Genomic DNA, 16,387 nt, shown 5'->3' with positions numbered 1-16,387 from the left:
AGGCGTGTTCCGGAAAGATTCCAGCAGATAGGAGTGTTAACCCTGAAGAACCTTAGCCCCTAGCAGCACCCCAACTCACCTTTCTCCACCTGAGCCGTACACACCTCCTTGTATCATGTCTGTCTCCAAGTGCGGCATCATATCTAAGCGCTGGTTAATTCTGGATAAAACGGAATCGGCACTGGCGCTACCCGAGGCACTAGGGTTTGCATTTGTGTCAGAGCTAGCCATTTCCCAAGAGTGTGAAGTGGCCATACCATACCCATAGTTGGTGGTGTTATCCTGGCCATAGCCATAGCCATAACCATAGTTCTCGTAGCCTGCAGATAGGGAGACAGAGGGGTAGAGATAGCCGGGGTGGGGATAAGGGAGGAGGAAGCAGACACAAACAGAAAAAAAAGTGGTTTTGGTCAAAAACAAGCTAGGGGAACTCTTAGCCACTTGAGGCTGGGTAGGCCTTCTCATTGTGCTAGCCCTGGAGACACCCACCTAAACCCTGCTTGACCACATGGGCAGTTAGAGAAATATAAATGGTACTGTCCAAAGGAGAGGAGTATGGCCAGATACTTGCCTCTATTTGTCCCAGAGTTCCAAGTTCCATATCCTACAGAAAGCAAAAAGGGCAATTATTCCTATAGTAGCTTCTAGTACAATATGAACTTAAGCTTAATACAATTTAATTCCAAAGTAGTTGCTCTCAGTACCTGACTCAACTTTCCAAGGTGCTGAACAATAAATACCATACAGACAAACCTGGCCACTCCCTGCCCTGATACTCAGCTCTGGGGATGTGGTAGTTAAAGAGCCTCCTGTTTCTAACACTCTCAGGTAATAAACTTGGCTTCTACACTCCTTCCCTACAGACTTAGAAGAGGACCTTCCCACTTGTGGATAAGCACTAACTGGAGGAAGCAAAGAGCTCACAGTGCCTCAGAGACTGCAGGTTACAGTATCTGCCTAGCATGTGCAAGGCCCTGAGAAGCCTTGTATATAAACATACTGGACACAGCTAATTATGAGGTCTAGGAATAAAACTCAGAGTTTTATCCTGTATGACAAAATAACAAATGACTGAATGACTGACTGGTGAGTGACTTACTGACTGAATAAACATTAAAAACCTCTGTACAAAAAGTACATATTCACAATGAAATCATCACCCTGCTGTGGAACTCTGTCCTCTGAGTATTACATGGCCATTGCTGTCTTAAAGTCAGATCAGGTGTCACTGCCCTCATGATATCCTGCAAGATTGAGTCTACTTTAATTCACTTATGAAAGTGGTGAACAGCACACAAAGCTCCTTCCCTGCCCAAGGACATATGTACAGTTAACGATTGCTTTGAGGAAAACGCTTCTGTGATGTAGATGTCTGCAAGTTGTGTGTGTTCCTAGAAATAACCCCTCACCCATCTTCTGTAAGTAACCCCAGTTAAAATCAAGTTCACCAAGCTAAACTGGACTGGATTTTCTTCCTTTGGTCAACTATTGGTGTCATACCTAAGGTATAGACATTTGTTCCCAGTGCCCCAGGAAAAGCCATGCAACACACACTATCACCCAACTGGAGCAGAGAAACAAATGGTCCAGGAACCCTAACCATCTGCCTGAACAGGGAGGGCCAAGAAGTCCTTGAACGACGCCATTATGTCTAAGTGCACAGTTTGTCAGGGGAGGACAAGAAGTCCCTGAATGACGCCATTATGTCTAGGTGCACAGTTTGTCAGGGAAGGACGATAAGGGGCTCTCAGAACCAAGCGTGGTGATGCACATCTGCAACTCTAGCACTCAGAGGCAAAAGGACCTGTGCAAGTCCCAAACAAGTTTAGGCTACATAGTAAGTCCCAGGCCATCCTAGGCTACAGAGAGAGACCCTGCTTAAAAAATCCCAGGGGGCAGAGGCAAGCAGAACTCTGTGAGTTCAAGGCCATCGTGGTCTACACAGGAAGTTCCAGGTTATGAGATTCTGTTTTGGATGTTTTAAGACTGTCTCAAAAACAACAACAACAACAACAACAAACCCAAAAAACAAAACAACCCCTAGCTTAAAAAAAGTCTTTGAAAGAACAATCTGAATCATAAACTAAATGTACCCTGGGTCTGATCATATGTAGTAAAAATCCACACCTTTTGGAGAATAAAGTCCAAAGGTGCAAAAGCCACTTGAGAATTGAGTCAATGGGATTCCCCAGAGGGACACACAGTACAGATGCCCACTTTGCTCGTATCTCTGGTGAGAACCCAGTCATCTCCTAGTGCATGCTATCTCTGCTCCACTGACAGACAAACCATACTTATCCTTGGACAGGAAACCAAACAGCAGTGAGAAGACAGCATAGTCAATGACAGAAACAGGGAAACTAAGTGGCGACCATCTGCATTTGGGCTACACACAACAAAATGGGAGGAAGATGGAAACCAGTTAGAAATTCTAGAAGACTACTTCATTTAATAAACTGTGGCATGAGAACTCACAAAGCAAACATCCTTTCAGGATGAGAAAATCCAAACTACATGTCTGTGCAACAAGTATCTCAGAGCAACCAAACACATAGATGCTGTTCATACTGGAATGCTGCTTGCTGTTTAGAGAACATACGGAAGAGAAAGACCTTAGAAGAGAAGAGTGATCTAGGAGCCATTTCCACAGGCAAGAAAGAAGGTCAGCAGAGTCACAAGGAGAATCAGAGCTCAGAGCCTGGCCACAAGGTTGACAGTATCACAAACAGTGGACACCAGTTTTCAGGAGACAGGACTGGGAGTCAAGCACAAACACACTAGGACTCTGTGGGGCAGGCTCTAAGTGTCATCCAGGCTTTTGCTACCAAGGAGCTCCTAGAACCAAATAAGGTAGTACAAGGGAAGGCAGTGGGAGTGAGCCAGTGGACGACTTTACATTTCAAGGATAGACAAATGGCCTCCTATGACAGGATTGCCACCAGATGTTAAGCATAGGCCTGTAATCCCACTTACTTGGGAGGATCCCAAGTTTAATGCCTACACGAGCTACAGGCAAACATTCACTACATGCTACTTGCTATACCTGGAATGACTGCAACTCTCTGAGGGACTCTCAGGAGGTGGAGGTAGGGAGCTGTTCCTTCAGAAAGAAGCTACATCTAGAATGTGCGTCCATGAGAACTGCCTCTTCAGAAAAGGCATCTCTACTGACTCTGTCTAGAGGGAATGAATTCATGGTTGACAAAAGAAATTTATGTATGTATGTATGCACTGGTTTTTCGAGACAGGGTTTCTCTGTGGAGCCCTGGCTGTCCTGGAACTTGCTCTGTAGACCAGGTTGGCCTCAAACTCAGAGATCTACCTGCCTCTGCCTCCTCAGTGCTGGGATTAAAGGCAAATGCTGCCACCTGGCATAGTTATTTTTGAGACAAGGTCTCACTATATAGCTCTGGCTGCCCAGCTATGTAGACCAGGCTGACCTCAAACCTCACAGAGATATGCCTACCTCTCTTTCCCAAGTGCTGATGAAAGGCGTGTGCCACCACACCTGGCTATCAGAGGAAATTTCAAAAGAAAGCTAAGTTGAGTATGGTCCTCTGCACCTATAATCCCAGTACTGAGGGAGGAAAGTCAGGAGGACTAGCAAAAGTTCCATGCCATCTGGTGACACAAAACAAGATCCTGTCTCAAAAAGAGAAGATGACCATATTAAGAGATGCCAGCAGACCAGGTGAACATGTTCTACTGGATCAACATTAAGGATTATAATCTACCTGCCCAGCGAGATGACAACCAGGTTGTCATGGCTAATGTTGGTTGTCATCTGGACTTGACATCTGGAATCAACTAAAATCCAAGCAGCTGGGCAGCCTGTGGGGGATTTTTCTTGACTGGATCATTTGAGGTCAGAACCCACCCTAAATCTGAGCCACACCTTGTGGTGGCAGCCCACAGAAAAGGACATGGAAGAAGGAAGCTTTTGCTGTTTGCCTGCTTGCCCTCACTCTCGCTGGCAAGTTCCTCTATCCTGCTGCTGAGGTACTCCTCCGCTGGTTTGAGAACCTTCTTCTTCAGGAGTCCAGTGCAGACTGGAGACCAGAAGTTCCCTAGGAAGAATCCTCCAGGGGACTCCAGCACCAGCTTAGGACTACTGAGACATCTAGTCTTGTGGACACTACCAGATTCTTGGCCTTTCTATCAGGGTACAGTCACTGTTGGATTACCTGGACCACAGCCTATAAGTCACTCTAATAAACCTCCTTTTAATATGTACACACACACACACACACACACACACACACACACACTGTCAATTAGTCCTGTTCCTTTAGAGAACCCTAACTAACACACGGGTAGTTATCAACACGGAATTTTTTTTTTTTTTTGCTTTTCTAGACAGGGTTTCTCTGTGTAACAGCGCTGACTATCCTGGAACTTGCTTTGTAGACCAGGCTGGCCTCAAACTCACAAAGATTCACTTACCTCTGCCTCCTGAGTGCTGGGATTAAAGGCATGCACAACCATGCCCAGCTAAAATTAGTGGAAAAGTAAGTTAGAGGAAAAACTCATAATGCACTTGGGTGGTAGAGGCAGGTAGATCTCTATGAGTTGGGAACCAGTTTAGTTTTTTTTTTTTTTCCAATTACAAATAACATGGCCATGGCCTATGGCTCAATTTTCTTGCTAGCTAGCTCTTATAACTAAACTTAGCCCATTTCTATTAATCTGTATGTCGCCACGTGTTCTGTGGCTTTACCTTCAACACAGAATTTATGATGTAACTTCAGTACTAGGGGAGTCAATGTCCTCTCCTGGCTGCTGAGGACACTATGCACATAAACAATGCACAGATACACATGCAGGCAAAACATTCATATAAATTAAATTTTAAAAATGAAAATAAATTAATTAAAAAGTCAATGTATGGCTAAACACAGTGGTACAAAATGCCTTTAGTCTTACTAGGCAGAAACTGGCAAATCTGTGAGTTTAAGCCTGGTTTACGTAGCAAGTTCCAATCCAGATAGGGTTACACAGTGAGAACTTGTCTCAAAACAAAACAAAAATCTCTTCAGGATTTATTTTGATAAAATATGATGCAATGACTTTAAAATTTTATGTGCAAAAGCAAACAAATTATAAGTAAGACAGTTTTTTAAAAAGAGTAAAAAAAAGTCAGATGTGGTGGCACATACCTTTAATTCCAGCACTTGGGAGACAGAGGCAGGTGGATCTCTGTGAGTTTGAAGCCAGCCTGGTCTACATAGTGAGTTCCAGGACAGCCAGGGGTACACAGAGAAACCCTGTCATGAAAACCTCCAAACAAAACAAAAGAAACAAATAATTAAAAAGACAAGAAAGGTGGCACACGTCTTTAATCCCAGCATTCAGGAGGCAGATGCAGTCAGATCCTGTGAGTTCCATGCCAGCCAAGGCTACACAGTGAGACCCCCTGAACCCCTGCCTCAAAAAACAAACAAACAAAACCAGAGAAAAGAAAAGAAGAATAAATCCAGGCAGAGGCTGAAGTGATAGCTCAGCATTTAAGAACACTTGCTGCTCTTGCATGGGATCCTTTCAGCACCCACATGGTAACTAATAACTTTCTGTCCATTTCTACAGGATCAGCAGGGCACTGCACACATATGGTGCACAGACATACATGTAGGCAATACACCCACACAGATAAAATAAATACAAATAAATCTGAAAAAGAAAACTGGCAAAAAGTTAAAATGAAAGGACAAATCCATGGGACTCAAGACTTAAGAGATTTCAAGACTTATATTATCCAATAATTAACATACACTAGGCCACTGAAAAAGAACAGAGACTTCAGAAATAGTAATAGATAATGGATGTTCAATGGATACAAAGGCAATTCAACAGAACTACCTGAGTTTCATTCTGGAAGCCACATAAGGGGAGAAGGAGAGAACCTATTCCTAAGTTGTCTCCTCTGACCTTCACATGCATGCGGTGGCACACACACATAAATAAATGGAAAGAAAAGGGAAGAGAAGGACGCAAACAGGCCAGCTAGATGTCTCAATGGGACGCAAACGGTGAAAGAGGAGAACAAACTCCCGAGACCAGCTCTCCTCAGGTCTGGGCTGCACTGGCAGCGGAGCAGCACCTGCGGCGCTCACTGGGTGACTACTTCCGTTTATTCCCAGTTCACTTATCAACTGGGAAGTCCCTTCAATGTGTGTCCACTGGCTTAGACAGCCTAGCTGCAATCCTGCAATGCAGCTAGATACTCGGGGGCGGGAGGGTTGAAAGAACAGCTTGCTCTCTCCTCCATCAACCTTTTCCAGTTGCCTTCAGCAGATGGCGGCTCTGAATGGACTCAATACAAAAACCATAAACTGGGGGCTGGAGAGATGGCTCAGAGGTTAAGAGCACTGGCTGCTCTCACAGAGGTCCTGCGTTCAATTCCCAGCAACCACCTATGAGATCTGGTGCCCTCTTCTGGTATGGAGACATACATACCATAATAAATAAATTAAAAAAACAAAACAAAACAAAACAAAAAACAAAATCATAAACTTTCTCTAAACACTATTAAATTTTTTTTGCAAATTTTATTTTGTAACGCAATTGTAATGCTCTCTAGTAAAAACTTTGTAGATAACAATGTCATATGTTCCAATGTCAAAATCTGCTACACTCTAACAGGCTTCTTCCTAGATCCTCAAGGGAGATTTACTGAAGCTCTATCTTTGGTCAAGAACCATATTACTTCCACAAAATGTGAAAAAGTCAAAAGAGTCAATGTTTTACAGGCCAGCTCACTCAGTAGCACAGCTATCACTTACAGACTGCCCCAAAGAAGCACAAGCTATTCAAATGGGCCACAGTACCATTCCTCAGTTTGGATTTAATAAAGCAAGACACGGTGAGAGCAAAGCCTTAGAAGCAACCAAGCAGAAGGCAGAGCACTCTGGTTCCCACCAGGGCCACACTTACCATAATCACAGGTGGGCTGGGCGCTAGTGTCAGAGTATGTCGACTGCAAAGTGGTTTCGGATCCTTGGACAAAACCTAAACATATGTACAAGGTGGTTAATTTCCCCCAAACCAGCCATAGGAAAGTGACTAAGACGACATTTCAATAGAAACTAGCAGGCAGGTCTCCCTTCAGCTGAGAAACCTCTAAAACCTAGTGGTGCACAGATATGCACTCAGGCAAAATACTCATATGCATGAAATTAAATAAACTAATTTATTTAAAAAACAAACCAACCAACCCACAGAGGGGCTGGACAGATGGTTCAGGAGTTAAGAGAAACTGCTGCTCAATCATGAGGACTAGAGTCAGATCCCAAAACCCACATCAAGCAGCTCACAGCCACCTGTTAACTCCAGCTCCAAGGGGTCTAATGTCCTCTTCTGGTCTCCAGGGGCACCTTCATACACATGTCTGATACACTCACACAAACACATACATGTAAATGCACAGACACATATAAACAAAATACAAACTTAAATACACAAAACCGCAAGCCTCTGAAAGCAAGGCTGGGGAAACAGTTCAGCTAGTAAAGCGTTTGCTGCACAAGCGTCGAGACCTGAGTCTCATCCCCAGACCCATATAAAGGGTGGTGTACAGTTCCCAGAACTGGGGAGACGACACCCGTGAATCCTTGGGCTTGCTAACCAGTCAGCTTAGTGCAATCAGCAAGTTCTAGGCTAATGGGACCCTGCTAAAAAAAAACCAAGGTAGTTGGCACCAGAAAAATGACACCAAAGTTGACCTCTGGTTTATACATAAACCTGTACACATATTATGTGCATACACAACACTAAACACGAAAAACATTCACTGGGGAGTTCAACTGTAGAGAATAATCAGGATATTGTATCCAATCCAACCTTTTCCACTGCTTTTTTTTTTTTTTTTTAAATAAATCCATTAACAGCCCTGCCACCAAAACGCCCCCAGACTTTATGTAATATGGTAACTTGAGGTCTCACTGCACTGCTTAAGCTGTAATAGCTGGAACTGCAGGCATGGATTATCACAGTCAGCTATGTAATGTGGCTTCTCTTCAGGTTTTGTTTTGTTTTGTTTTCCACCCCAGAGGTGAGGATCTAATTCAGGGACCTGGACTCCACTACTGAGCCCTGATTTGGATTGTTCAGTAGGGTCTCGATACAGAACCTCAAATTTGTAATTCTCCTGTCTCCATCTCCCAAATGCTGGGGTTACAGTATGCACCCTGGTGTGGTGGGTAGTTTATTAGGCAAGCACTCCATCACTGCACTGTATCTCCAGTCCTCCTTTTTTATTGACTTTGCATTTTGAGATGTATTCACTTAGTTGCCCGTAAAGGCCTCGACTTCATTCTGTAACCCTGGCCGGTGTTGAACTTGTGACTCTCCTTGGATGTTAGAATTACAAGCCTGTGCTACCAGGCCTGGCACATACTGTGCAATTTACGGATAGCTGTCAGTTATCTGCTAGGGACTTATTCCAGAACAGGCTCTCCCATTCAAAGAAAGGTAGATTCGCCGGGCGGTGGTGGCGCACGCTTTCAATCCCAGCACTCGGGAGGCAGAGCCAGGTGGATCTCTGTGAGTTCGAGGCCAGCCTGGGCTACCAAGTGAGTTCCAGGAAAAGGCGCAAAGCTACACAGAGAAACCCTGTCTCGAAAAAAAAAAAAAAAAAAAAAGAAAGGTAGATTCACAAATGCTGAAGTCCCTTTTATATAAACTCTGTACATGGTTAGTAGAGATACACTCCCCCCGCAAATATTTTCAATCCTCTATTGGCTGAACCCACAAAAACAGAACTAGAAGATGTAGAAGGCTGAGTATACTGCAACTATAATGAAACACTACATCTTGACGGACACACATTCTGAGTTCAGTAAGAAAACTGCAGAGCAAAGCGTTTATGTTTACTCATAAGAGAGTCTTAGCTCCTCCATGAACAACAACAAAAACCAACTAAAGATAGGGACTGACAGGTGGGGCAAATCTGTATCTCCCAGACAGACATAGACATACAGACACACACACAGACACACAGACACACACACACACACACAAAGTGAGTACTTGTCGGGCACGCAGGAGTCCCTGAGGTTCCATCCCCAGTGCTGCAAATACAGAGATGGAGAAAGATGCTGATAACCAACCTCTGATATGAACTGGAATGATTCTGCCTTCCTGAGATGACAGTCTCCCCCACCTCACTCTAGAGTAACAGGTAGCTGGTGTGATCACTAAGTCATGTAGAAATGACTGACTTTTGAGCCTTCTGAACTGTTCTTGGATCTTTCTAGTCTGAGGAAAAACAGCTGCCACATTGTTAGAGTTCTTCTGGTGGCCCTACAGAGCAACCCATATGGCATATAACCACAGCTAGAATTAATTTGCCAGATACAGGAGCTTGAGTCATGTTGGAGATAGGGATTCCAGTACCAGACAAGCTTTCAGATAACAACTGTCACCCTAAATGTAATCTAGGCCAGAACCACCAGCTATTAGCACTTGTGGCATTTTGAACACAACGAAGCCGTGAGATAAGTGTTCTATAAAAAAAACAGTACATGTCAGACCTTTGTTCGAAGGCCTGATTATAGATTTTTTTTTTCCTGCTGTTTTCTCCTGTTCCCACCCTCCCCACTTCATACTAGAGATGGGTTCCAAAGCTGAATGTGCTGCTCTTGCAGAACTGAGTTTGGTTCCCAGCACCAGCATGTTGGCTCATTACCACCTGTAACTCCAACTCCAGGGGATCCGACATCCTCTTCTGGCTTCTATGGACATCCACACACATGTGCACACACCCACATATAGGCATACACACATACACATAATACCAGTGACATACAATTCAAAGCTTCCAGGACTTAACCTCTAAGTTATACTAAAGTGACTTAATCTAACACAAAGGAAAATGAGTTCAAGGCCAGCCTGGGCTACATTTTAAGATGGGAAGCCAGCCCAAGATATAGTGTGAGACTCTTTTTTGTTGTTGTTGTTTTTTCGAGACAGGGTTTCTCTGTGTAGTTTTGGTGCCTGTCCTGGATCTCGATCTGTAGACCAGGCTGGCCTCAAACTCACAGAGATCAACCTGCCTCTGCTTCCTGAGTGATGGGATTAAAGGTGTGCGCCACCACCGCCCAGCTTTAGTTCGAGACTCTTAACAAACAAAAGTGTCTTAAAATGTCTTTGAATTTAGTAACCTTTTACGGGTTTTTGTTTTCTGAGACAGAGTTAGCCTAGGCTGGTCTTCAACTTACATTCCTGTCTCTTAAGTGCTGGGATTATAAGAATAAACCACAAGGCCTGGTGGCAGTGGTGCACATCTTTAATCCCAGCACTCGGGAGTCAGAGCCAGGCAGATCTCTGAGTTTTAGGCCAGCCTGGTCTACAGAGCTGAGATCCAGGACAGGCATCAAAACTATATGGAGAAACCCTGTCTGGGGGGGGGGGAGGGGCGGGGGGGGGGGTGATGTACCACAAAGCCCAGCTTTCTGGTTAGTTTCTTTAAAGGGAAAGAACCATATTACAAAGTTACTGCTGGCTGGGCGGTGGTGGCACACGCCTTTAGTTCCAGCACTCGGGAGGCAGAGGCAGGAGGATCTACAGCTCGAGATCCAGGACAGGCTCCAAAACTACACAGAGAAACACTGTCTGGAGAAAAAAAACAAAACAAAACAGTTACTGCTGGCTTTTAGTCTAACAAGAGGAAAGGGAAACTAATCAGCTCATTAGCTTGGCTACTTCAGTGCCCACAAAACCCAGGATTACAGCCTAACAAGACCTGAAGCTGAAATTCAAACTTGGCCATTAGTAAACTAATTCAGTTTCCTCATCTGTAAATATAAATGCCTCATTCTCAAGCTATCTCATAAGATAAAATTCATCCTCTTGTTCTTCAGTAGCCCTGTTTCTAAATGCAGAAGAACAGTTTTCAATTCTTGGTCAGACCTGGTGAAGAGAATTACATCTTAATTCTAGAGACATTAAGCATTAGTTCTACTTAACGATTTTCCTTTCCAACTAATATTGCTGCAAAACCTCCCAACACTCCTACCTAACCTCAGATGTTTAGCATTTAAAAAAAAAAAAAATTGCGGTGGAAGCCATACTAGGTACTCCAGGCTGCAGAGCAGTAGTCCTACCCTTTATCCACTAGATGTCAGTAGCACTGCATACTCCCTTCCACACTCCAAGATGAGACAACAAAACAGGACTCTAGATACTGTCAACTCCCCCCCCCCCCCCCCCCCCCCCCCCCCCCGCCCGGAGGTAAGAGGCAGGCAGAATCACCCTGATTGAGAACCACTGGCCTAGGGGATGCTTGTTAGAAAACCCAAGGTTCTTGGCAAGCTTTTAACCAAGGACTAGCAGAAAGGGCCTATACAGAAGCCAGCAGCTTAGGTTCCATTCAGAGCCTTGAACATTCCTAGCAGAATGTGGGTTACCCAGCAACCACATTAAGTTCAAGCCTGAAATACCTCCAGCGAAGTAGGAGGCACTGTCTATGGCTCTATGGCGCTAACTGGTAAGTTTCATTGGTCACTGGCAAGGCAAACCCAGGCAGCCTTGGCAACTCACCCAGGAATGATTTACAGTCACTCAAACATATTCCACACCCCCTCATCCTGCTCATCACCCACCTTCCTCTTTGCTCAAATACCACTGATCTCCCTAGCAAGATCTAAGGAGGTAGGCAGTTCCAGTCCAGGACGGTATTGGGCCAGCTATCTATACTCTCTTTTATTCCGCTCACATCTCTTCTTAAATCTCACCTCTTCCCAGAGGCCTCGAAGCTCTCTGTGTAATGGCCGAATCCCTGCAGGTTACCCAGGACCCAGGAATACAGTGTGCACTTATTTATTGTTCTACTCATGTCTGCCCTCGCCTATAAGCTGCTTAAGAAAATTTTGTCAGTATTCCCAGTGCCTACTCATCACCTTTTCGGTGAGTTGAATCAATTATGTGGAGAATAGTCATTCCTTGCCAAGGTTCAAGCTCGGTCCCTAAAGCTCCCTGCATAGCTCAGACCTTCATATATTTACCGATCTCCCCCTCCCGGGGGCCTGGCGCTCCTCCCAGCTTTGGCCCAGATGAAGAGGGGAGTGGCGAGAGTAAGGATCCACGACGTTTTGCACTGAAACTGTGCGGGGGAGGCAATGGCGACAGCAGCCGAGACAACGGACTGATCTCAAATGCTCAGGCCTGAGAACCGACGTCTTAGGACGTGGAGGTCCGTGGGGCACTAGCCAGGGCCGTGGGCCGTGGAAGCTGGGACCTAACGCCGAGGCTCGGAGCCTACGGTCACAGAAGACACAAGCCAGGCTTCGAGCAGCCAGGAGTCCGGGATGCCCGGCTGAGGTCACTGGGAGCCGAGACTTGACGGATGCGACCCCGAAGCGAAGGGCCTGAGGCGCCATTTTGTGACCGCAGAGGGCAGTGACCGCGACGCCAAGGGAGGCGTGGGCGAGCCTGGCATGCCTCAGCCCGTCTTGACCCTCCCCGGCCCGGAGCGCGTCCTTCACCCTGCTGGGCCTACCTGTGTAGCTCATGACGGCAGCGAACACCCGAGCCGTGGACAGAGACCGCTGCTCCGCGCGTCTGACGCCACAACAATCTTTGGGGGCCCTTCCACACACGCCCAGCCCCACCTCCTGATCTCATTGGCTCGTGCCAGCCTCGGACTTCACGTCCATTGGGCCAGTTAGCTGTCTATTTCTATACTTCTTCGCAACAGTGGTTGGAGATACTGCCAACCCCTAATGGCCCCGCCCTACCACCGCCTCCTGTTACCCAAAGCCTGCGCTGATAGGCCAAATGGAGACGACGGGGAGGTAGAGTTCGAAGGGGCGGGGCTACGTGCAACCCAGAGGCCGGAGCCCACGCGTGGCGGGTGCCGGTGTCTGTTTGCTGGACTCCTGCCAGTGGTAGCGCAGGCAATTGTCCTAAGCTCCGCCACTGAAATGCTAGCCAAAGCCATTCATGTATTCCTTTGGCATTTGAAATGATAGCCAAACTCGTTCGTGTATTCCTCTGGCTTTTCAGTTCCAAAACTAGAATGGTAAAGCTACGCTGAAATGAGAAAATGAAGATCTAACTGCCAAACAAGGTCCTGACAAACATTACGTGAGATAATGTTTAAATAAATGAGCCTGGACACGTGTGGTAGGTGGCTCCTGTAATTCTAAGACACAGCAGCCTGAGGCATAAGAATGGCTTTGAGTTTGAGGTCAGATTATGCTGTATGAGTTCTTAGGCACTCCAGGTTACACTGAGACCCTGTCTCACGAGGTGAAAAACAGCTGGGGCCAGTTTCACGAAGTAAATATTATTTTCTCATTAATCATTACATAACAATCAATAGTATTTGTAAGGGTTGAGGATGTAGCTTGGTGGTAGAGAACGTTATCCTAGCATATATGGAAGGCATGTGTGAGATTCCAACACTGCAAAACAGGAAAAAAATGCATTTTAAAACAGAAAAAACCTGGTCATGGTGGCTTACACCTGTAATCTCAGCATTTGGGAGACTGAGCCTGAAAGGACACTGAGTATATGACTTTGTTTTAAAAATTAATAGTTGGACTTGGTGGCACCTGCTTTAATCCCAGCACCCAGTGGAAAGCAGATCTCTGTGAGTTCAGGCACAGCTTAGTTTACATAGCAAATTTATGGCTAGCCAGGGTCACCTATGTATAAAAAAATTATTTTTTAGATAAATGTTTGTGTATGGAATTTGTTATGCAAGCAATATATCTGATCGTATCACGCATTATTGCAAATCTTCACACATGAGAACCTGTGCTCAATGCTCAGTTCTACAAAACAAAAAGCGCAGCTCAGTACCAGCCTTGCTTTAAGCACCATGCCTGGCTGTGTGGGAAGTCATCATGAGACAGATCTCATAATTCCTGGGAGGGACACTGTAAATAAAACTTAGCATTTGGGAAACTGCATCAAGCTGTGCTTCTATCATTCATGCACCTTTTTGTGGTCTGGGGAAATTTTAAAGTAGGGTGTTGTATTAGTACTAAGTAATGGTTATCCGTTCATTTTTTTAGTTTTTTTTTTTTTTTTTTTGTTCTGTTTTGTTTTTCGAGACAGGGTTTCTCTGTGTAGCTTTGCGCCTTTCCTGGAACTCACTCTGTAGCCCAGGCTGGCCTTGAACTCACAGAAATCCACCTGCCTCTGCCTCCCGAGTGCTGGGATTAAAGGCATGCCACCGCCCGGCCATTTTTTTAGGTTTATGTATGTTTCGCTTGAATGTATATCTGTGCAGCCACACACATCCTTAATGCCTGAGGTGGTCAGAAGAGGGTGTTGGATACCCTGGGTTGGAGTTACTGGCTGTGAGCTGCCGTGTGGGTGCTGGGAACCAAACCCAAGTCCTCTGCAAGAGCACTATGTGCTCTTTGCCACTGAGCCATCTCTCAGTCCTTGTTACCAGTTTCTTTAGGGGTAATAATAATGACATTCCTTAAAAGTCTACATCCTTTAAAGAAACGTAAATAGTTAATATGATAGCCCCCAAAATGGGCTTCTCCATAATTTAGACGGGGAGGGGGAGGTAGAGAAGTATAGTTGCTGTGATTAACAAGGGCTTATTTTCACCACTGATCCAGGTAAAAATGTCGGGATAACACTCCCTCCCCAAACATACTTGTGCAGACCTTGTTGCACCATGCAGGAGCCACTTGCAGTGCACTCTGTGCATCTAATTCAGAACACGCAACAGAGGTCTGCTTTGTGTGCACTACTGCTTTGGGGTGCTGCTGTCTGACATCCAGATAAAGTAGGGCCCCATGATTATCTCCTCTAGATACTGTAGTTCCATTGTGGCATTTGCCACAGCAGTCATTTCACCCAAGGTTTTAATTTCTGATGTCCTCATGGGTTGAGCTCAAGCCAGTCAAAGGTTAAGGCTACTTCATTTGAGACCACAGAGTTGTTTATGCAGAGATCTGTTAGGCTCAGGAGTTTTAGGAAAAGACCCCTGTTGTAAGAATGGTAGGTGACCCTTGTAGAGGCTTCCCAGGGCTGGAGAGATGGCTTACTGGTTAAGAGCACTGACTGCTCTTCCAGAGCGACCCTGGTTCAATTCCCAGCACCCACATGGCAGCTCACAACTGTCTGTAACTCCAGTTCCTGAGACCCAACACCCATGGCAAAACACCAATGTACGTGAAATAAAAATAAATACATTTAAAATATTAAAAAAAAATCTTTCCCTGTTAACTGTGTGCAAAGACACAGCCATCAGTGAGTAGCAAGGCCTTCCCATGTTACTGTCATTGGATCTTTCAAAATCCACTCTAATGCTAGGCTGTGGTAGCCCACGCCTTTAATCCCAGCCCTAGGGAGGTAGAGGCAGGTGGATCTCTGTGAGTTCAAGGCCAGCCTAGTCTACAGGGCTAGTTCTAGGACAGCCAAGGCTACACAGAGAAACCCTGTTTAGAAAAACAAAATAAAAGATCTACTCTAGTGCTTTTATATATTAAAAATTGATTTTGGCCAGGTGGTAGTGGCATACGCCTTTAACCCCAGCACTCAGGAGGCAGAGGCAGGCAGATCACTGAGTTCAAGGCTAGTCTGGATTACAAAGTGAGTTCCAGGACAGCCAGGGCTGTTACACAGAGAAACCCTGTCTCAAAAAAACATAAACAAAAACAAACAAACAAAAAAGGAAAAAAAGAAAATTTTAAAAAGTTAAAACAAGGCAGGTGGTGGTGGTGGCGTATGCCTTTAATTCCACCATTCCAATCTGAGTTCAAAGCTGGCCTCGTCTACAGAGCTAGTTCCAGGACAGCCAGGGCCACACCCTGCCTTGAAAAAACAAATAAATGATTAAAACAAAACTCCTTTCCCCCTTGTTATCTGGGTTCTTGTCTCTTCTTGACATTTCCCTTGGATCTAGCAAGGTATAGCTCAGTGGCAGTACATTTGTGTGGTATGTTCAAGGCCTGGGATAAAGTCCCCAGCATTGCATTTAAAGTCTTAGCTTAAAGATAGCGGAGTCCCAACTCTGCAACCTCATTCCCACCCAAAGCTTCCAGCAGATATGCACTTCTACCCAACGCCCACCAGGAGCTCCTTCCCTTGGTTACAGCAAAAAGGCCAGAACAACTCCTGCAGGCGTGTTATCGCTGCTGGTTAAACCCAACCAACGCTTCTGTCTTGGCTCCCTTCCCAGACCAGCCAACCAGAGCCCTGGTTCCTCAGCTCAGGGGAGCCGCTTCCCCAGACAACCAGAGCCCCACCGCCACCCACAGTACCAAGGGCCAAAAGCTGAGAACTTGGACTTATCCTCACTTGTGTCTGGTCAATTTGGTGGCCAGCAGGGAAACCCAGGGACTCTGGCCAGGCACAACCCTGATCCCCAGCCCTAGCTGTCAGCCAGTGCCAGCCTGTCCACTCGACAGAAAAACACACACTG

At 45.6% G+C, this 16,387-nt stretch overlaps 1 protein-coding gene across 3 annotated transcripts in view; it reads right to left on the bottom strand.

The window, feature by feature from the left end:
* The window catches only part of Akap8l (A-kinase anchoring protein 8 like), a 33,834-nt gene extending 21,211 nt beyond the window's left edge, over positions 1 to 12,623 (bottom strand). The window contains exons 1-5 of one of the 3 annotated variants that reach the window (XM_052746767.1): positions 12,494 to 12,623; positions 6,931 to 7,005; positions 572 to 604; positions 263 to 320; positions 80 to 160 (exon numbers count right to left, since the gene is read on the bottom strand). In XM_052746767.1, the coding sequence (XP_052602727.1) occupies positions 80 to 160; positions 263 to 320; positions 572 to 604; positions 6,931 to 7,005; positions 12,494 to 12,506 (260 nt within the window). In that variant the 5' untranslated portion in view covers positions 12,507 to 12,623. Of the gene's footprint in view, positions 1 to 79; positions 321 to 571; positions 605 to 6,930; positions 7,006 to 12,493 lie in introns of all 3 variants that reach the window. The other 2 variants (XM_052746766.1, XM_052746768.1) reach the window with 2 other exon arrangements.
* Between the last annotated feature and the right edge of the window lie 3,764 nt (positions 12,624 to 16,387).

Source organism: Peromyscus californicus, unplaced genomic scaffold, assembly GCF_007827085.1.
Source record: "Peromyscus californicus insignis strain IS unplaced genomic scaffold, ASM782708v3 Scaffold_1__1_contigs__length_55948999, whole genome shotgun sequence".
Classification (NCBI taxonomy): Eukaryota; Metazoa; Chordata; class Mammalia; order Rodentia; family Cricetidae; genus Peromyscus; species Peromyscus californicus.
The sequence above is the reverse complement of the archived record's forward strand: the minus strand, read 5'-3'. Positions and strand labels throughout refer to the sequence as shown.